Source organism: Odontesthes bonariensis, chromosome 7 (assembly GCF_027942865.1).
Source record: "Odontesthes bonariensis isolate fOdoBon6 chromosome 7, fOdoBon6.hap1, whole genome shotgun sequence".
Classification (NCBI taxonomy): Eukaryota; Metazoa; Chordata; class Actinopteri; order Atheriniformes; family Atherinopsidae; genus Odontesthes; species Odontesthes bonariensis.
Window position 1 is genome coordinate 36,715,946 of NC_134512.1, and position 22,918 is coordinate 36,738,863.

At 42.7% G+C, this 22,918-nt stretch overlaps 1 protein-coding gene across 1 annotated transcript in view; it reads right to left on the reverse strand.

Annotated features, from left to right (window-relative positions):
• The window catches only part of zcchc14 (zinc finger, CCHC domain containing 14), a 47,001-nt gene that overhangs the window by 19,662 nt on the left and 4,421 nt on the right, over positions 1-22,918 (reverse strand). Inside the window, exons 2-6 of the mRNA XM_075470716.1 lie at positions 18,721-18,915; positions 8,830-9,043; positions 3,058-3,128; positions 2,887-2,958; positions 1,969-2,036 (exon numbers count right to left, since the gene is read on the reverse strand). Of these exons, the coding sequence (XP_075326831.1) occupies positions 1,969-2,036; positions 2,887-2,958; positions 3,058-3,128; positions 8,830-9,043; positions 18,721-18,915 (620 nt within the window). The remainder of the gene's footprint in view (positions 1-1,968; positions 2,037-2,886; positions 2,959-3,057; positions 3,129-8,829; positions 9,044-18,720; positions 18,916-22,918) is intronic.

Genomic DNA, 22,918 nt, shown 5'->3' on the forward strand with positions numbered 1-22,918 from the left:
GGCAGATGCAGGGTCAGAGACACGGGGCAGATACAGGGTCAGAGACACGGGGCAGATACACGGGGCAGATGCAGGGTCAGAGACACGGGGCAGATACAGGGTCAGAGACACGGGGCAGATACACGGGGCAGATGCAGGGTCAGAGACACGGGGCAGATACAGGGTCAGAGACACGGGGCAGATACACGGGGCAGAGACAGGGTCAGAGACAGGGGTCAGAGACACGGGGCAGATACAGGGTCAGAGACAGGGGGCAGATGCAGGGTCAGAGACACGGGGCAGATACAGGGTCAGAGACACGGGGCAGATACACGGGGCAGATGCAGGGTCAGAGACACGGGGCAGATACAGGGTCAGAGACACGGGGCAGATACACGGGGCAGATGCAGGGTCAGAGACACGGGGCAGATACAGGGTCAGAGACACGGGGCAGATACACGGGGCAGATGCAGGGTCAGAGACACGGGGCAGAGACACGGGGCAGAGACACGGGGCAGAGACACGGGGCAGATACAGGGGGCAGATACAGGGGCAGATACACGGGGCAGAGACACAGGGCAGATACACGGGGCAGAGACACGGGGCGGAGACAGGGGGCAGAGACACAGGGCAGATACACGGGGCAGAGACAGGGGGCAGAGACACGGGGTAGAGACAGGGGCAGAGACACGGGGCAGAGACACGGGGCAGAGACACGGGGCAGATGCAGGGGCAGATACACGGGGCAGAGACACGGGGCAGCGGGGAGTCAGAAAAACGAGGCGAATGCGCCAACTTTTATAGCTTTTAGAAAGAAAAAAAACGTAAAGACGCAACGATAAAATGCCTCTTTATTTTTTGCCGTGCAAAAGTTATTTTTGTAAACTTTGCTGTGTAATATTTGAAGGTGCAAATGTTTCCCAGGATTTCTGAGGGTCTTTCAAAGGTTTTCTGCCAAATAAAAAGTATCAGGGGAAGGTGAGAGGTCAAACAACAGCTTTAAAGGGACAGTTCGCCTCTGTTGACATGAAGCTGTATGACATCCCATATCAGCAGCATCATTTCTGAACATCTTCTTACCCCCCTGCTGCGTCCTGTGAGCAGAGTTCCAGCCTCGTTTTGGTGTTGATGAAGGTAGTCCAGCTAGTTGGCTGGGGTTTAAAAAATAAAGCGTTTTGCTTTTCAAAACAATATGCGTTCAACAGAGTAATACATTTGGGGTGGTCGGTGGCGTAGTGGATTAAGCAGCCGCCCCATGTACAGAGGCTACAGTCCTCGCTGCAGCTGGCCCCGGTTCCAGTCCCGCACCGGACGGCCCTTTGCTGCATGTCTTCCCCCTCTCTCTTCCCCCTGCTTCCTGTCTCTCTCTCCAACTGTCTATCGATTAAAGGCATAATAAGCCCCCCAAAAAATAAAAAGAGTAATACATTTGCATCACAAAATCGTTCATCCAGGAAAAGTCAGACCTCACAATCGCTTGGCCCTATTTTCTGTGATTCAAATGTATTACTCTGTTGAACGCATATTGTTCTGAGAAGCTAAACGCTTTATTTTTTAAACCCCAGCCAACTAGCCGGACCACCTTCATCAACACCAAAACGAGGCTGGAACTCTGCTCACAGGACGCAGCAGGGGGTAAGAAGATGTTCAGAAATGATGTTGCTGATATGGGATGTTACGCAACTTCATGTCAAAAGAGGCGAACTATCCCTTTAAGGATTTTTAGCTGCGTGACGACCGTGCATCATAAAGAAACATCTGGTATCTTTCTGCATCAAACTGCTTAAGAAGTGGGTGATAGGTCGGTGAGTTCTGATCAGGAATAAACAGCAGATGAACCTGCAGACCTGAGCTGTTAAACTCATTTTCTCCACACTTCCATCGTTATTTGCAGCGGTTTCACTGCTCATATCATTCCTCCACCTCTCCGACGTCTTCCACCTGAAACACCAAAAGCAACTGCTCTGCGGGTGAGGTTGTGGGACTCACCTTGGGTCCACCTCTGAGGGCTGAGGGAGGAACTTCTCCAGTCCTTCATCGGGAAACACCTGCGACAGCTTACAGGGAAACATTGGACATGAATCAGATCAAAACTGTGCGTCGGTTCACTTCTGATGATACTGACACTGATGAGACTGCGTGTCAACTCCAGTTGGATCCAAAACTGAAGGGAAAGTCATTTAAAATCCATTGTAGTAGTGTAGTGTTTTTAGTTAGTCCATTTACCATTTAGAGATATAGTTCAATTCACTGCAATTACAGTCGATATAATCAGAATTATTCAATATGAATACTGAATCCAGCAGAGATTCAACATGCCTGCCCCGTTCCAAGTCGTTTACCACATAAAGCTCATGTTTAAAGTACTTGATTTAAGTCTCACAATCTCAGAGAAGTGCGATACACTGGAAAAAAATCAAAGTCTTACCAAGTATATTTGTCTAATTTCTAGTCAAAATATCTCATTACACTTAATATAAGACCTAACAAGTACTATTTCAGCCAGATATAGGGACTTGTTTGAAGACATTACATCTGGAATATCTTGTTAAATGAAAGTCTTGAAAAAAATTTTTTTGAGTCGGATTTCATATGAAACAAGCTTTTTTTGACATTTGAAGAGGATTTTAAGCTAATTTCAAGATCACTTTTATCTAAAAAGTCCTAAATATCACATCTTATTTCAAGAAATCTTGACAAGCCGATTTTCACTAGTTCCATTGGCAGATTTATTTGCTTATTTCAAGCAAAAACGTCTTGTATTTGTTGTTTTATTAACTTATTTTTGGAGGGGCATTTTTTCCAGTGTACATCCAGGACCAGCTTTGCTTCATGTCTGATGTGGAGGCTTAAAAGTGCTAACCTATCATCTGAATAATTCTACCGGGGAAAGGAGGCAGACCTCACCTGGGACATGAGCTCCGACACTTCCTGCCGACTTCTGACAACGGAGGACATGAAACCATCTGACCAGCTGACCTGGAGGAGCAGAAGAAGAAGAAGAAGGAGGTGGAGGGAGTGATCGAGCAGAGGAAGGACACACAGGAGCTAAAGAGAAAGAATGAAGCAAACGCTCACCTCGAACACATACTCGCTGGCATCCTCCGACTTGTGCGTCACTCCTCGCAGCACCACCCGCTCCATCACCGCTGAAAGAAGCACGCATCGTTTCACAGATGATTAAACACGTGTCGCACATTTAAAACAGCTGCTTTTACACATCAATCCCTGGGGGCTGATCAGTCTGAAAGGCCCGAGGAGAAGACAGAATCAGAAGCTGCGGCTCAAGCGGTTTAAAGTGCTGCAGCCGTCTCCCCGGGAAGGTCAAAGATAAGGGTTGGATGCTTCACCGCAAGCATCAAAAAGGTCGCAGAGACTCTTTTCAATCCTCTGGGCCTCCACACAGCATATAGCTCATAATAATAAAAATAATCCACAGTCAGGACTTCTTGTTGTGTTGCAAACACAAACCAGACCAGGTTGCCTTTGGGTGAAATTAGCTGCATGACATGATGCCTCAATTCTAATTTTAGTTCAGCAAAACTTAAAATCAAACACAGTCGTGGCTAATAGCAACATGTTAGCAAGAGGCTAACAGATAGCCTATAGCCTACGTCACTGATAGAAATCTGCATCCCTTTATCTTCTGCCCGTTTCTCCTCTTCTTCTCTTTCTAAACTGGGCACCTGATGGCTTCTTTGGTCTTTCACCATGATGATGATCCATGATGACTCCACATTATTACGTTTTGGTGTTGACGAAGGGAGAGGAAATACGGCCAAGCGATTGTGAGGTCTGACTTTTTCCTGGAGAATGATTTTGTGATGCAAATGTATTACTCTGTTGAACGCATATTGTTTTGAGAAGCAAAACGCTTTATTTTTTAAACCCCAGCCAACTAGCCGGACTACCTTCATCAGCACCAAAACGAGGCTGGAACTCTGCTCACAGGACGCAGCAGGGGGTAAGAAGATGTTCATAAATGATGTTGCTGATATGGGATGTCATACAGCTTCATGTCAAAAGAGGCGAACTGTCCGTTTAAGTGCATTTTTGGCACTGTTTTCTGAATTGGGATTTAACTCATGAAGGAAATAAAGGATTCTGTAGACGTTATGCTGAAGTAAAACCCCAGCAGGTCATTAAGATGTGTCCAAAGGTCCTTTAAAAATCACAAACTTACCGTTTGTTTGATAACAGATTCTAATTGTATCTCACAAACAGTGAATTATGACACCTAAAGTAAGTGGAGAACACAAAATACAGACGTTTTTCAGTGGATATATATATTAGCTTTCACAGAAGTCTGCCAGTGATTAACAATAAAGACTGGTCTGCCTGTCCGTACTCATCTGTGCGTGTATTTGGCAGCGTTCTGGATTATTTACACATTTGCAGATGTCTGCTTCTCGGCGTGGTCGCATTCCTCAGGTGCAGAGGCAGGTTTGGGCTGCTCCACAACCTTTGGATCCATGTCATTTGATGGAGGTACAGAGCGGAGATCCGTGTGTGAGTGTGTGTGTGTGGGGGAGAGCTCCAGGGAGGGATTCAGACCTATTTGACAGCTCAGCATGTTTGAAACTACAGCAGGCCTGCAGAGGCACGCAGCACAAACAGGGATAAAGGAGTCTCTCACCACCTCTGCTGGGTGCATGTTGGGTGGTGGCTGTGGAGGGATCTGAGCTCTGATACTGATTCTCCTCTGGGCCAACACACAACGTGTGTGTGTGTGTGTGTGTGTGTGTGTGTGTGTGTGTGTGTGTGTGCGCACAGCGTGCTGCTGAAGGCGTGATTGAAACCTTAAGTTATCAGCTGAGGAGATAACACCCTGATAAACATCCCTGATGCTCCCTGTTTTTATTACTTTACAGCAGTGATACTCACTATTGTTTTCACCAGAGCCACATTGGCAGCAAAATCAAGGTTAGAGCCACTTTTACCACAACATACTAAAGTCCCCTTTAGCAAATATGCATTTCTACATATAAAACATCCCACAAAAACAGAAACAGCACAGCCAATACATTTTCAATTAAGACCACATTTGCCTTAATACTGGGATGAGCGGAAGCTGGCGTGCATGTGCTCGACTTTCTTCATGTTGTATTTGTAGTTTGTTGTTGTAATCATAGTGAGACATTCAGGATGAGCATGGTGTTTGTGCTGGTTTTTGCCCTATTTTAATTAAAAACCGACACATTGTGCCTGCATCTCGCGCTGGCTAAAGGAGCTAGCGTGCTCTGCGGTCAAGTGTGACGGTGGTTTAAGCAGGCTGCGTTGCCAGGTTTAACAGTCCCCCCTTTAGGAAACAACATTAAGCCTTAATTAATACTTAATAAAAATACTTAATACTGTGCAGCATTCGCTGTATAGTATTTGAAAAAAATGTATTGTTATTGTTACCATATTGTTATAAGCTACTATGTGAGTGCGAGCCGCACAATGAGTATCTCTGCTTTACAGTAACAGTTTGTTTCTTTTTTTTTTAGAGCCAGAATAAAGTTTTAAGACTTGCAGGTTTGTCATGTTTTTGCTTGCTATATAAACTTCATTATGTGTGCTAACCAGAGGTGGGTAGTAACGAGTTACATTTCCTTGAGTATGTTTTTGAAAATATTATACTTCATGGATAAAAATCTGAGTAAATCTGAGTGATAATAATTTTCTAATTATATAATTTTTTTTACTTTAATATTAAGTTTATAATAATAAATCTGAGTTTGGAAAATTAACTCCATATAAATATTTATCGTTTCTTTTTGACACACTGAAGGAAAAATAGTTCTTGGACATCAAGACCACAAATAGACCGATTTTCATCAAAACTGGTTTACAGACTTGAGACGTACACGCCAGTTCAGTTTCTGTGATTATTTAAGAGTAATTATGATATAAGAAATAATAATTGGAGAAAAATAGGTGGAAATAAAAGTGTTTTCTGGAGTTTAAGCCTATTTTAAACTTTAAACTGTGCATTTTACCGTATTTTGTGTGATATATTCTATAAATCAGCTAACATGGACGGAACTGCTTGGGCTAAACATGGAAGTAAGTACACATCTGGGACCAGAGGTGGGTAGTAACGAGTTACATTTACTTGAGTAAGTTTTAAAAAAAATTATACTTCTAGGAGTAGTTTTAAATCCCTATACTTTTTACTTTTACTTGAGCAAACAAACAAAGAAACAGATGAAAAATGTCAGAACCAACGGTGGGAAATGAAGACGCAGACGAGGCCTCATACTGAAAGCATGTTTACCTTACAAAGAGTGAGAAACAGCAGCTACATTATGTGTCTTCTGTGTCAACCAAAACAAACGCACATTTCAGCAGAAACTCAACATCTAACTTGAGGAAACATGTAGCGCTAAGTTTCCTAAACTCGTTTTTCCCCCATGGATAGGTGAATGTTTGTTTTTTAGGTTACATATGGGTTACATATGTTTTAAACATTTCCTAAGTCTCTTTTATTTTTTATTTAAGTTCTTGAATTTACCTGGATTATTTTAATTTAAGCTATTTTGTAATTAATTAATTCATTTTAATTCATTTTATCAACTGGATGAACTCTAATTTGCCTAAAGATGATTATTTAGTATTTTTGTCTGTCTGATTGAATGCTTGTGTTAACAAATAAATCAGACGTTACTCAACAGTTACTCAGTACTTGAGTAGTTTTTTCACCAAGATGACTACTTTTTACTTTTACTTGAGTCATATTATTCTGAAGTAACAGTACTTTTACTCGAGTTCAATTTTTGGCTGCTCTATTTTTCTTTTTTTTTGGGGTCAATAAGCAACCTAATAATAACACTAATCCTTAGAATTCAGACCTTCCTCTCACACTACAGTCCCAAATGTACGACAACAGTATCAGTGGAATCAGCAGGTGATTGGGTTCAGGAGAGAAAAGGATTTATTCCTCCCAACTGTTCACACAGTCTTTAAAGCGGAATATTTGTAAGGAAACCGACACCTTGTACTCCATGCGCCGCTCTCACAGCGACTGAATATCAGTTTTTCCATCTCCAACAGAGTGATGGAGGCCCAGGAACAGACTAATCAATAACACATTCATCACACTAAACCACAGCAATTCATTGAGTGTGACACTAATTAACCTAATTAGTCTGCGTCTTACTCACCAAAATAACGTCCATACAACTTAAAATCCATCCTGATAAATACTTTGTTAAATCAACAGATAATTTAGCCTTAAAAAAATAACAAACTGCTGCTGAATTAATCTGTAAATCAGACAAAAAAAAAGGTTAAATAAACAAAAAAATATGAAGTATTTAGGGATTCATTTATGGCATCCATCTTTAAAAACAGTCACCCAACACAGTGCTTTGATTTCCCTCCGCTAACGAAGGGCTTTCTTATCCGTTTTTAGACTTTTTGATGCTCTTCTACGTTACAGGAACGCCATTTTCTTTCCACCTGCTCTAAAGCACTCATTTTCTGTAAAATGTCTCTTTACAATCACTCATTGATCATTAAAGCAGTCGAGATGGAAGCGGATATGAAAGCTTTGTGGTGAAGTTGGATCGGTTAGCCGTTAGCTCCCAAACTTTTTCTAAACTGGCATCAAATTCAAAGCGAGCGTTCAAAGTAAAAAAAAAAAAAAAAAGAGGTATTCTCTGTCTCTATATTTCATATTTAATTATGGACCGAGCAGTATCTGGAAGAGTTATTCTTTCTTTCTTATTCTTTGCAAAAGGTGCTCGAAAACTCTTGAAATTTTGCGAGCGCCACCTGCCAGTCGACGACATGAAAGAATCTAAACTTTATATTTTTGGGAGTCGCTCATTGACTCTGTAGCGCCCCCTACGATGCTTAAAAATGGTCCCCGCATTGGGGTTAGTTTCCCGTGGGAAGACGAAATTCGGTACATTCATTCATCATGCCCAGACGCACAAAAAAGTCTTACGCCGCCATGGTCCCTTGCCACAGGAAGGCGGCCATTTTGGATGGAAGGCGCGTTTTGGTGCCATTTTTGCCCGATTCCACGCCTGCATATGATCGAACTCCTCCTACAGATTTAATGCTACAGACTTCAAACTTGGCCAGGTTACTCTTAAGCTATGGGGGGGAAATAAACAAGAGAAACTTTTCCAAACTCTGGACGGTGTGGGCGTGGCCAGGCGGTGAAAATCTTGAGATGGCGTTTGTGGTTTGAAAGGCTTATCATGATCGCAAGGTCATGAAACTTGGCACACACGTCCACCCTGTCGACCTCGTACGTACGCAGAGGGTATCGTGTGTGTGCCCCAACGTGCGCACATCTCGGTCCCGCTGAAGGCTGCCTGCAGCTTTAATTTAATTTATAATGGGACAGCACTGTAGCTACGAGTAGAAGCTAATCTCCTACAAATGGAGCTGAGCGGGAGTTTAACTCATTATTATTTGGTAAGCGCCTTTGTTAGGAAATACAGAGCACACAGTGTTTAAGCTGTTTAAGTAACACGATCTGTGAATCAATCCTGTAACGCTCGGCAGTGTTTGAGGTTCCAAACAGGTGGAAAAAAACTAAACATCTCGGAGAGAATTGACCTTTTAAAGCGAGATTTACCGCCTCTTTAAGCGAGTGTTTGAGGAGAACGTCTGGGCTGATCGGGATGTTTTTTTTCTGTCACAATACGAAACCTTGGGTGGTTTCTAAAGGTTTGGCGAGGACTATCCTGACAAATCGCTGTGAAGCAGAAACCACGCACATCCACACACACACCTAAGCCCGAGGGGAACATTCTTTGAGCTCCACTGTGGCGTTCATTCGTGCCAACATGCTGCATCCTGTTCAAATGGACTCGACACCACGACACTCGCACGTCTGTCACGGCCGCTCACCTTTTCCTGATTTCCCCTGGTGGCTTTTGGTTGGTGCTGCAGAGTCCTGGCTCTGCCCAGCAGGCAGCGATGGAGGCAGATGTGCAGGTGGTGGTGGAGGAGGAGGGGGTGGAGGACGGGTGTCTGGGTGGGGAGCGGCGGGCTCCTGGCTGATGGCTCGGTCTCCTTGTCCCGAGGAGACGCCTGAGACGGCCCCGGCCTCTCTGCTCTGGCTCTGGAGAGGAGAGGTCAAAGTCACAGTCACAGAATCCGTACCTTTGACATAAATTGTTAAAGCTGTTGAGCTCCCATTTTTTTAAAAATTTGCATACAGCAGTAACACCATAATAGCTCCATTGTTTATGTCCAAATCTGAAGCTTGAGTTTCAAAACTTAATCACATTTTAACTCCTGATTTTATCTATTGTTCTTATTTCTTTCTTTTTTGTTTAAAATTTAAATCATGCTTTTTATTTCTACTGTTTTAATGCATCTGTAAAGCACTTTGAATCACCTTGTTGTTGAATTGTGCTGTACAGATAAACCTGCCTTGCCATATTTCTATGATCTTGTAGTGCTGGTGTGAATTCAGGGCATATGCTGGCCAAATAAGTAGTTTTATCTGTTTTTGAAGTCTAAATTTTTTAACCACCTCTCCCCATACCTTCAATGAACATGATCCCACACTGCTTCAGTAATGTTGAGCTCCGGGCTCTGGGGAGGATTCATCCCTCCATCAGACCTGCTGCCACTGATTTTCAGCCCACTTCTTGTGTCCTTTGGCACAGCTCAGCCTTTTCTCCCTGTTTCCCTTCCTTAAGAACGGCTTCCTGACAGCCACCCTTCCATGGAGCCCATTTCTGATGAGGCTTGGGCCAACAGCAGATGGATCAGCTGAAGGTCCAGATGCATCTCTCAGCTCCTGTGTCGGGTCTTTGCTGGATGTTTTCCTCTTTCTTAAGGACATCACTTTCAGATCCTGTTCATCTGCTGGAGATAGTTCTTTAGGCCTGACACTTCTTCTTTTGTCCTCCACTTGTCTAGTTTCCTCAAATGTTTTAAGGACACACTGCACACCATGCTGAGATATGCCAAGTTTTCAGCTAACAGCTCTTTGGGAATCACCTTGTTGCTGCAGAAATCCTGTTTTCTGTCTGTCACACTGTGTTATCTTTGCTGTTTTTCACACATGCAGCTAAAGAAATGGGAACAAGTCTTAATTCCAGTCTAAAACCCACAAAGAGCTTCTAGATTATTAATTTCTGGTGGCATAAAACAGTTTAATTATGTAATTTATATTAATTGTTCCATAATTAGTCATTAGATTATATCTTATATTCCTTTTTTAAGCTTTAAATTGAATCTTATTTACTTTTCCTTGATGTTGAATAACATATAATTCTTATTATTGTTTGTTTTTTTCCTACTTTTCTACTTTTAGACGTGATAACATTCACTTTTTTGGGATTAGTATTTTTTTTAACTGAATTTCTTATATTAATTTGACTCTTTTGGTAACTGAAAGCAGTTTTAACATAAAAAAGTTGAAAGTATGAAGCTGTTTTTCACAGATGCAGCTAAAGAAATGGGAACAAATGATGTGTCTCTGTGACAGGCTGCTGGGAACAAAGTGCCTAAAGATCCAGTTTAAAATGGCTTCTTTGCTAAGTTGTCTGTTCTGTGTGGACACAACAGTGGTTCATCCCTTGAGTTAGGAGCCTTTTTCCTGCCTGAGTGGTTCATAGCTTAGAGTTAGGAGCCTTTTTTCCTGCCTGAATAGATCGAAAACTGGACTGAAAATGAGTGAAAAGGCGGCAAATGTACAATTATTTCCAAAAAGCCTGGATTAAAGATTACAAGAAAGAAAATCTGACTGCCTGGAAGAAAATATGAAGAAATAAGGCCTGAATAAAGATATATTAGAATGGTGTTGAGTTTGAAATAGGAAAACTTTATTCGATGGATTTGCTCAAAGTGTTAAAGTTTATCTGAATAGTTTCTAACCCAATCTCGATCCAATGCATCCAATTCAGTTTTAGAAACCTGAAGCCTGTATTGTGAGAAAACTGAGAAATAATCCATAGTATTAGGTTATTGATCTTGAGGATGGCACACTGGTTCATCTATTGAGTTAGGAGCCTTTTTCCTGCCTGAATGGTTCACAGGTCAGAGTTAAGTGGCTGAACAAAGAAACAAAACTATTCCTCAAGACCACTTTAAAAGATTAAAAGAAAGTCTGGCTGCTTGGACGGAAAATAAATAGAAATGACTTAGGATCGTTTTTTCATTATTTTATTTGTACTGTGGATGAATACAATACTTAAAAGTCTGTGGTGCTCCAGCTTGAACAAACTAAGTTATGTCCTCTCTGGGTTGGCACGGAGCTAAAACAAAGTGAGGAGAAAGCAAACCAACATTTAACGGAGCCCGTCGACTTCTACATTTATAGAAATGGGCTGAAGTCGCAGCAGTGGATGAAACGCTGACATCCAGACACATTTAACTGACTGGCTGTTGACCTGCCACACTGAAATGTTAAATACTGTGAATGGTTTCAATGTGGTTCAATTGGAATAAATCCCTCTGGAGTTTCTTTATTATTGATTATTCTGATTAATTAATGCATTTCAACAATCCTCAAGAGAAAAGACACGGCTTTATGACTAAAGTAAAAGTCCTTGTAAAAACACTGAAAAACTACAATTTAAAAAGTCATGTTAAAAAAACCTTCCTAAGTCTGTGCGAAGCAAATTCAGCTGAAATAAAATAATTACAAATAGCTGTTGTTCTGTTTGGAGGAGTTAGACCACCAAACTGTGGCCATTTCGACCCAAAATTTTAGTAGTTTTTAGGGTCGCCACTTTTTCAAAAATCTAATTTGAGTAAATTTAAAACAAACAATCGATTGCAACTGAATTTTTTCTGCTAAATGTGCTGTTCTTCAATTGGAATAAATCCCTCTGGAGTTTCTTTATTATTGATTATTCTGATTAATTTATTCATTTCAACAATCCTCCAGAGAAAAGACTATGACTAAAGTATAGATTTTTCAAAAATCTAATTTGAGTAAATTTAAGCAAACAATCGATTGCAACTGAATTTTTTCTGCTAAATGTGCTGTTCTGCTTTGGTAACGCACACATGCCAAACTAAGGCACCTCAGCGCTGCATCAGTGTGCGCTTCCACACAAGCTGACATCGCAGCACCAGCTAACCGACGACAGCAGCATTGGTTACAGCGACGGGATCCACGACGTCGGCCCCGACTTGGGGCTTAAAATGCACCAATTCTTCATTAATTACCAGCGGCAACGAGACCTCCAGCTGGATCTCCTTTTGTTGCCTGAACAAACCAAATAACTGTGGACCCAGGAATAGCACCCACCCCTACAGCGAACTCATCTACCTCATCTGCACCTTAAAAACTTTGATCTTAGTTACAGTATTGCATTGTACATTGTTATTGCACTACAGTTATATCTAATCCTTAACGTGCCTACTCTGATTTTGCACTATTGCACAATTCTCACCCTCTTCAATTGTATTATTGCATTTAGCTTGTACCTGTTGAGGTGTCCGTGACCACGGTACACTGACAGGGACAACAAGAAGGTGGACATTCCCAGCCGCACACCCCTCTGGACAATTGCATTCCCACCCATATATGGGTGTCTATTTATTGCAAATGTACATACTGTATTTATTATTCTCATACACATCCCTATTTACCACCCATACTCAAATACATTCTTATTGTTCTGTATTTCTAATTTTCAGAGATGGGACCAAGTCACACATGTGCAAGTCTCAAGTAAGTCCCAAGAATTTTTTTCTTGGGCAAGTCAAAGTAAAGTCACCTTATTATTGCAATTTTACCTGCAGAATCTGATCTTAATAAAGTGAAAACACAAAGATATAAGTAACTGTCAGTAAACATCATTGGCTGATGTGTCCAACCTGTCCACCCCGTATCATATCAAGCTAACGTTAGCTAACTACCGTCTAGGCTAACAGGATAATATTAGCTAATATGACGAGCACTTCCTGGTCAGAATGGATCTTCAGATGACGAACAAAGTTCGAAGTTGTCGTCTGGAGGTGGAGGACAGTTACTTATATCTTGTCTTTTCACTTTATTAAGATCAGATTCTGCAGGTAAAATTGCAATAATAAGGTGACTTTGACTTTGACTTTGACTTGGTCCCATCTCTGCCGAAGACAAAATGCATTGTCGCTCCAGACATGCCGATTGTTGCACAAACAAAAGTCAACAAACTGACCCGTCTTCGTTCATTACTGTAACATTTACAGAGCAAAATCCAGAATACTTCTCAACTGCTCAGTCTTCTTAAAGACTGCATGAATGAACCGCATCACGGGAGCAGGAACATGAAGAGGTGAAGTAAAGTTTTCCAGAATATTTAGCCAATCTGTAAAGTCTTACATTCAGCCCAAAGTTATTCAAGCCAAGCTGTGATTTATCAAGTGTGTTTTTTCTGACTAAACAACTGATTAAACCAGGGACAAACATGTTAATCAGATTTTCTTGATTCGCAGTTCTTCAGGAAACCACCTCAAAAAAACGCTGACTCGGACATGAGTGTTCCGCTTTACTCATTCTTTACTGAGAAAGTCCAACACAGTACGTGCTTTTCCCTGAAATCCTACAGGCAGCAGATCTGAAAACAATTACGTGTGCAGCTGCCACATCCGCACGTTGCTCAGCCAGCCTGCAGACGCTCTGCTCCGTCTGCAGCCGAATGAAGATGCACAAAGTAAGAACAGCGAGAAACACGAATCATCCGGGAGGAAGAGACCAAAAAAAAAAAAAAAAACAACGAGAGGAAGATGCTACAAATATTTCACAAACACGTGGAGCTGGCTGAATAAATGCCAGACAGATCCGACAGCAGCTTTACCCACGCTGGCGTTGGCTTTATGGACGTATAAAGCCGGCTAATAATGAGGCGGTTATGCAGGTCTGCGTTGGCCCAGCAGAGTAATGTTTTGTATTTGCTCTTTAAACCACCAAACTGTATTTTTCCTCTGGAGTCACTCGCATCCAGCTGGTTTGCGTTAGAAGAAGGTTAAGAAAGTCGACTTAAAATTCACGAGGGAAAACAAACTAAAGAGGCACCGAAGTCTGTCTGGTGTGTAATGAAGGAATATTTATAGTTCTGTCTTACTAATACGCATTTATTATACTTATACCGCATTTACTTATTTTTAAGGCTGGGCAACCATTAACATGTTTAATCTAATTAATCACATGATTTCCCTGAGTAATCACGATTAATCGCATTTGTACGCAGAATCCAAAAATGAATCCAAAAGTAGTGTATAGCTTTTAGCATTTAGCTTTATTTTAAATGTGCTGCCATATGAATGAAAGTGCCATAACATTTGTTGTGCAAACACACTTTTAACATCAGCATCTTTCTGTAGTTTTTATGTAGAAGCCTCGCTCCACTGTCTGTTTCCTTGAATGACTTGCTGCTATCAGTTGTGTGTTTTGCCTTTAAGTGATATTTTAGACTGGAACTACTACGCTGAGAAGACAATTCAACTTGGCAGTGTTTACAGATGACTTTGGTTCTGTCGACTCCGCCGTCTGGAAGAACTTTAACATGAAAATGGCCGAGTAAAAGTTCCGTACCCTTCTCCATGTTTGGTGGATCCGCCGATTACTTTCTTTTCCTGTTCCACAGCAGACAGCAGCAGACTTTTACAAAATAAAAGCCTGTGAGCAACAGACTGTTACAGAATAAAAGCCTGTGAGCAACAGACTTTTATAATAATAAAACAGGGGTGGTTTGTGACGTAGTGGGTTGAGCAGGCGCCCCATGTACAGAGGCTATAGTCCCGTTCGAGTCCCGCATCGGACGGCCCTGTGCTGCGTGTCGTTCCCCCTCTCTCTGCCCCCTGCTTCCTGTCTCTTTGAACTTTCCTATCCATTAAAAGGCACAAAAGCCCTCGAAATTTGTATTTGTTTTAATTAAAAACATTTTTTTGTTAAATAAAAAAATTAAAAATGTGTTAATGCGTGATAAAATATTGATCGCCGTTAAATAATTGCTAACGCGATAAAAACGAGTTAACTCGCCCAGCCCTACTTATTTTACTAGATTTCTCAGGATTATTCCACTTTATATATTGTAATACAAACGAACAGCAAAACAAAATAGACTAAAAATGACCTCAACCTTGAGTTACATGTAGAAAATCAATCAAATATGCCTGAAAAATACAAAGCAATCCCTATTTTTAGAGGATATTGTGACATCTAGTGGCTCAAATTGAAAACTGCAATCAACTGAGTGGCCCCTACTTCTCTCAAACAACTGATAAAATAATAAATAATAAAATGCCTCCAGTTAGCTATAAAACCAACATTTAGATCGTTCCTACTATAAGAAAGATAGAAAAGCACTTTGTTAGAGTAGAACAAAAATCCTGTTGTTGGTGGATGCGATCCATTTGTTAGTTCTGCACCTTTTCTATGAATTAGCATAAAATTAATATAACCATCATTAATTGGACTAATTTAGCTGTGCTATTTATGAACTGGGTTATAATTAAACTGTATATGACCTGAATTTAATCTAAAGTACCATATTTTAGACCAGGAAATGGTTTGTACATGACATCACAGGATGGGCGGGGCCACAGCCAGCAACCCGATTATATTTAGGAGTCATAACTGGAACCGCTGCCCTCAAAAGCAGAAACAACTGATGATTAATGTGATCAGTAACCTGAAAAAACAACATTTATTAACTTTTTCTGTAGCACAACATCAGAAAATGTTGATTCAAACCTGACTACTGTGAGACGGGTAAGGACCTGCTGTGGGATCCTCAGTGAAGGTTTTATGGAGACATGGCAACAAAATACTCCACATCCTGCCGAGGACGCTTCTTAACAGTTGGAAAGAGAGAATCCCCCCCCCCCCCCTCACACACTTTATGTATTTATTTTCTTCTCTTGTCATTTATCCTTTTAATTATTATTAATTTAATTTTTTTATTATCATTTCCTTTTTTTTTCATTTTCAATTTTTCACTTATGTTGCCATATGCTTTATAATAACTAAGTTGTTTTTCTGTGACTACATCTGACATGGGCTGTTGGGAGGGATAGTTATGTTGTTTTTTTACTTTGTACTTCACTTTAAAGCAACCGCTTCGACGCAATGGGAAACTGATATATTTTTTCTTTCTGTACTGTCTGCAAAAACTCAATAAAGAGATTTTGAATTTTTTTTTTTTTTTAAATACTCCACATCCCATCGACGCTTTCAACTTCTTTTCAACTTTTCCAGCAAACACAAACAGCTCAAAGAGAAGTGAAGGGAGACGGACAGATTTCTGCTTTTATTCACATCAAATGGTTACTGTTAGGTTGAGATGTGGATCTGCTGTTGGACCCAGAGTCAAGTCCTTCGTGCTTTCTGACATGTATCTGCTGAACACTGTAGCTAGCTTCAACTGTGCGTCCCTGTTCCAGCCTTCGGCTACTTTGTCACAAAGATTACTGCTAAAAATACTTTCCATGATAATCCACCACTCGTATAGAGATTTTTCTTTATCCGTATGTATTTATGCAATCCTGTTTTCTGTCAGTCAGACTGTGTTATCTTTGCTGTTTATCACAGGGGTTCGCTAAAGAAATGGGAACAAATCTTAATTCCAGTCTAAAACCCACAAAGAGCTTCTAGATTATTCATTTCTGGTGACATAAAACAGTTTAATCATGTAATTTATATGAATTGTTCCATAATTAGTCATTATATTATATCTTATATTCCTTTTTTAAGCTTTAAATTGAATCTTATTTACTTTTTCTTGATGTTGAATAACATAGAATTCTTATTATTGTCTGTTTTTTCCTACTTTTAGACGTGATGACGTTAATTTTTTGGGATTAGGATTTTTTAAAACTGAATTTCTTATATTAATTTGACTCTTTTGGTAACTGAAAGCAGTTTTAACGTAAATGTACAAAAAAGTTTAAACCTGAAAGCCTTTTTTTCTGCCCGAATGGTTCATAGGTCAGAGTTAAGTGGCTTATAAAAGAAACAAAACTATTACTCAAGACCACTTTAAAAGATTAAAAGAAAGTCTATAGTCAAGGTGTTTCGTGCTTTCTGACATGTATCTGCTGAACACTGTAACTAAAATTGTAGTTAAAATTACTTTCCATGATAATCCACAACTCGTACAGAGATTTTTCTTTATCCGTATTTATTTACATTTTATTCATTTCAACTTCACAATGTGCAATATTATTTATTCTAGGTCACTTTACTGTTTTGGTCACTTTACTTTTTAGTACTTGCTTTTTCTCTTTTTTTTAAATTTCTTGTTCATGTCTGTTGTTGCTGCTGTGAATTTCCCCATTGTGGGATAAATAAAGTACAATCTAATCTAATCTGATCTAAAAGCTGCAGCTCTTGCTCAGGTTTTCTACGAAGCTCTGTCATTCCCTTCAGAGCGCGAAGAGAAGGAAAGAGACAGCCAGAGAGAGCAGGAGAGAGCCTTTATAACTTCCTGGGGATTCACTGGAGACACACTCACACACACACACACACTCACCACAGAGGGTTGATTTCAGCACAGAGAAATGTGCTGACCTGCACTAAGCAGGAGCCAAGGGCAACAAAACACTAAATACAAGCGCTGCTCTCTGAGCTGGGTACTTTCCCCTCACTGCTCACACTTTAAAACGCCGCTGCCTGCCTGTTTCTGGGAGAACTGTGAGTCAAACTCAGGGGGGAAAACTAAAGCCTTTCCTTCCCACTTTGCTTTTCTCGTCCCCTTCAGTTTGTTTCTCTGCCGGTTTTCCTCCGATTCGTGTCTGAATAAACCTTTGAAAACCCTCTACAGGAGTTAATGAAGCGCTTCCTGCATCATCTGGAAATCCCCCCTCCGTGACTTGTCATCACAAAGTCCACATCTGGACATAAACAGCAGCCTCAGCTCTTCTGGCTCTTTGTGGTGAACCTGAGAGGTTGTTGTTGTTGTTGTTGAAGTGTTCTCCTGATCACGTGGGAGAAAACTAGCTGCTTCACTGGGCTTTAAAGGGACAGTTCGCCTCTTTTGACATGAAGCTGTATGACATCCCATACTTGCAATATCATTTATGAACATCTTCTTACCCCCTGCTGCGTCCTGTGAGCAGAGTTCCAGCCTCGTTTTGGTGTTGATGAAGGTAGTCCGGCTAGTTGGCTGGGGTTTAAAAAATAAAGCGTTTTGCTTCTCAAAACAATATGCGTTCAGCAGAGTAATACATTTGCATCACAAAATGGTTCTCCAGGAAAAAGTCAGACCTCACAATCGCTCGCAGTATAACTTAGTAAAAGCTGATGTGACCATTCAAAAACAGAAAGAAGCTCAATTTAAAACAGAGAAAGTTTGATGAGAAAAGCAAAAACTCTGCAGCATAAATCAGTCACTTCTGTTGTGAAATGACTCCCAACTGAACCCCCTTTTTAAATTTCCACAGCAGCAGGGACTTTAAAGGTCCAGAGGTTTAAAGGTTTAGGTCCAGAATACATGAATGACATGCTGGTAGAGCAGCTTTTAGCTGTTATGCTGCTCACAACTGGAATAAACTACCAGCAGAACTGAAATCAGACCCAACTGTGAGCACTTTTACATCCAGGTTAAAAACATTTCTCTTCCGGTGTGCTTATGGTTTATATTTTTCTTTTTCCCCTCTTCTTTGATTGCTTTTAACTGTGTTTTATTTTTATTCTATTTTTCTATTCTCTTTAAATTGCTTGTTTTTATGCTGTTCTTTTAAAAGCCTTGTCTTTATGTAAAGCTCATTGAGTTTCCTGTGGTATGAAATGTGCTTTATAGATAAAGATGCCTTGCCTAAATGCTAGCCAACGTTAGCATGGCTGCCTACCGTGTTCCAGCAGGTGCAGTGAGGGTGGCACGGCGGGCAGGCAGACGGAGGCAGGTAGGGCGCGCTGGCGTCCGGCAGCGAAGCCTGAGGCACGGACGCGGCCTGATGGCGATGGTGGGGATGCGGCTGAGCGTAAACGGCGTCTCCATCACTGCTGGAGCCTGCTGCAGGAGCTCCTCCACCTCCAACGCTCGCCTGGAATAACAAACTGACTCAGTACGAGGCTGAAGAGTGAAAATATGACGACCTGTGACGTGCAGGCGGAGAGGATCTCTTTAGCTGCTCATATCTGCTCTGCACAAAAAGGCCTTTTCACAGTTATATGTTCAGATTTCAGGAGAAGCTAAAAGGAAATCATATTCTGTTAATCCTCGGTTATTTCTTCAGTTTTTACCCCAATGTTTGGTGAACACAGTGTGACACAATTGTATGCTTCAATCACTTAGTTTCTCACACACTGCTGCTACAAGCTGCTGGATCAGGGGTTCACTTAGTTTCTCACTGCTGCTACCAGCTGCTGGATCAGGGGTTCACTTAGTTTCTCACTGCTGCTAACAGCTGCTGGATCAGGGGTTCACTTAGTTTCTCACTGCTGCTACCTGCTGCTGGATCAGGGGTTCACTTAGTTTCTCACTCACTGCTGCTACCAGCTGCTGGATCAGGGGTTCACTTAGTTTCTCACTCACTGCTGCTACCAGCTGCTGGATCAGGGGTTCACTTAGTTTCTCACTCACTGCTGCTACCAGCTGCTGGATCAGGGGTTCACTTAGTTTCTCACTCACTGCTGCTACCAGCTGCTGGATCAGGGGTTCACTTAGTTTCTCACTCACTGCTGCTACCAGCTGATGGATCAGGGGTTCACTTAGTTTCTCACTCACTGCTGCTACCAGCTGCTGGATCAGGGGTTCACTTAGTTTATCACTCACTGCTGCTACCAGCTGCTGGATTAGGGGTTCACTTAGTTTCTCACTCACTGCTGCTACCAGCTGCTGGATCAGGGGTTCACTTAGTTTCTCACTGCTGCTACCTGCTGCTGGATCAGGGGTTCACTTAGTTTCTCACACACTGCTGCTACCAGCTTCTGGATCAGGGGTTCACTTAGTTTCTCACTGCTGCTACCAGCTGCTGGATCAGGGGTTCACTTAGTTTCTCACTGCTGCTACCTGCTGCTGGATCAGGGGTTCACTTAGTTTCTCACTGCTGCTACCTGCTGCTGGATCAGGGGTTCACTTAGTTTCTCACACACTGCTGCTACCAGCTGCTGGATCAGGGGTTCACTTAGTTTCTCACTCACTGCTGCTACCAGCTGCTGGATCAGGGGTTCACTTAGTTTCTCACTGCTGCTACCAGCTGCTGGATCAGGGGTTCACTTAGTTTCTCACTGCTGCTACCTGCTGCTGGATCAGGGGTTCACTTAGTTTCTCACACATTGCTGCTACCAGCTGCTGGATCAGGGGTTCACTTAGTTTCTCACTCACTGATGCTACCAGCTGCTGGGTCAGGGGTTCACTTAGTTTCTCACTCACTGCTGCTACCAGCTGCTGGATCAGGGGTTCACTTAGTTTCTCACACACTGCTGCTACCAGCTGCTGGATCAGGGGTTCACTTAGTTTCTCACACACTGCTGCTATCAGCTGCTGGATCAGGGGTTCACTTAGTTTCTCACTGTTGCTACCAGCTGCTGGATCAGGGGTTCAGTTAGTTTCTCACTCACTGCTGCTACCAGCTGCTGGATCAGGGGTTCACTTAGTTTCTCACTGCTGCTACCAGCTGCTGGATCAGGGGTTCACTTAGTTTCTCACTGCTGCTACCTGCTGCTGGATCAGGGGTTCACTTAGTTTCTCACTCACTGTTGCTACCAGCTGCTGGATCAGGGGTTCACTTAGTTTCTCACACACTGCTGCTACCTGCTGCTGGATCAGGGGTTCACTTAGTTTTTCACACACTGCTGCTACCAGCTGCTGGATCAGGGGTTCACTTAGTTTTTCACACACTGCTGCTACCAGCTGCTGGATCAGGGATTCACTTAGTTTCTCACTCACTGCTGCTACCAGCTGCTGGATCAGGGGTTCACTTAGTTTCTCACTCACTGCTGCTAAAAGCTGCTGGATCAGGGGTTCACTTAGTTTCTCACACACTGCTGCTACCAGCTGCTGGATCAGGGGTTCACTTAGTTTCTCACACACTGCTGCTACCAGCTGCTGGATCAGGGGTTCACTTAGTTTCTCACTGCTGCTACCTGCTGCTGGATCAGGGGTTCACTTAGTTTCTCACTGCTGCTACCTGCTGCTGGATCAGGGGTTCACTTAGTTTCTCACTCACTGCTGCTATCAGCTGCTGGATCAGGGGTTCACTTAGTTTCTCACTCACTGCTGCTACCAGCTGCTGGATCAGGGGTTCACTTAGTTTCTCACTCACTGCTGCTACCAGCTGCTGGATCAGGGGTTCACTTAGTTTCTCACTGCTGCTACCTGCTGCTGGATCAGGGGTTCACTTAGTTTCTCACTCACTGCTGTTATCAGCTGCTGGATCAGGGGTTCACTTAGTTTCTCACTCACTGCTGCTATCAGCTGCTGGATCAGGGGTTCACTTAGTTTCTCACTCACTGCTGCTATCAGCTGCTGGATCAGGGGTTCACTTAGTTTCTCACTCACTGCTGCTACCAGCTGCTGGATTAGGGGTTCACTTAGTTTCTCACTCACTGCTGCTATCAGCTGCTGGATCAGGGGTTCACTTAGTTTCTCACACACTGCTGCTACCAGCTGCTGGATCAGGGGTTCACTTAGTTTCTCACTCACTGCTGCTACCAGCTGCTGGATTAGGGGTTCACTTAGTTTCTCACTCACTGCTGCTATCAGCTGCTGGATCAGGGGTTCACTTAGTTTCTCACTCACTGCTGCTATCAGCTGCTGGATCAGGGGTTCACTTAGTTTCTCACACACTGCTGCTACCAGCTGCTGGATCAGGGGTTCACTTAGTTTCTCACTCACTGCTGCTAACAGCTGCTGGATCAGGGGTTCACTTAGTTTCTCACTCACTGCTGCTACCAGCTGCTGGATCAGGGGTTCACTTAGTTTCTCACTCACTGCTGCTACCAGCTGCTGGATCAGGGGTTCACTTAGTTTCTCACTCACTGCTGCTACCAGCTGCTGGATCAGGGGTTCACTTAGTTTCTCACTCACTGCTGCTACCAGCTGATGGATCAGGGGTTCACTTAGTTTCTCACTCACTGCTGCTACCAGCTGCTGGATCAGGGGTTCACTTAGTTTATCACTCACTGCTGCTACCAGCTGCTGGATTAGGGGTTCACTTAGTTTCTCACTCACTGCTGCTACCAGCTGCTGGATCAGGGGTTCACTTAGTTTCTCACTGCTGCTACCTGCTGCTGGATCAGGGGTTCACTTAGTTTCTCACACACTGCTGCTACCAGCTTCTGGATCAGGGGTTCACTTAGTTTCTCACTGCTGCTACCAGCTGCTGGATCAGGGGTTCACTTAGTTTCTCACTGCTGCTACCTGCTGCTGGATCAGGGGTTCACTTAGTTTCTCACTGCTGCTACCTGCTGCTGGATCAGGGGTTCACTTAGTTTCTCACACACTGCTGCTACCAGCTGCTGGATCAGGGGTTCACTTAGTTTCTCACTCACTGCTGCTACCAGCTGCTGGATCAGGGGTTCACTTAGTTTCTCACTGCTGCTACCAGCTGCTGGATCAGGGGTTCACTTAGTTTCTCACTGCTGCTACCTGCTGCTGGATCAGGGGTTCACTTAGTTTCTCACACATTGCTGCTACCAGCTGCTGGATCAGGGGTTCACTTAGTTTCTCACTCACTGATGCTACCAGCTGCTGGGTCAGGGGTTCACTTAGTTTCTCACTCACTGCTGCTACCAGCTGCTGGATCAGGGGTTCACTTAGTTTCTCACACACTGCTGCTACCAGCTGCTGGATCAGGGGTTCACTTAGTTTCTCACACACTGCTGCTATCAGCTGCTGGATCAGGGGTTCACTTAGTTTCTCACTGTTGCTACCAGCTGCTGGATCAGGGGTTCAGTTAGTTTCTCACTCACTGCTGCTACCAGCTGCTGGATCAGGGGTTCACTTAGTTTCTCACTGCTGCTACCAGCTGCTGGATCAGGGGTTCACTTAGTTTCTCACTGCTGCTACCTGCTGCTGGATCAGGGGTTCACTTAGTTTCTCAC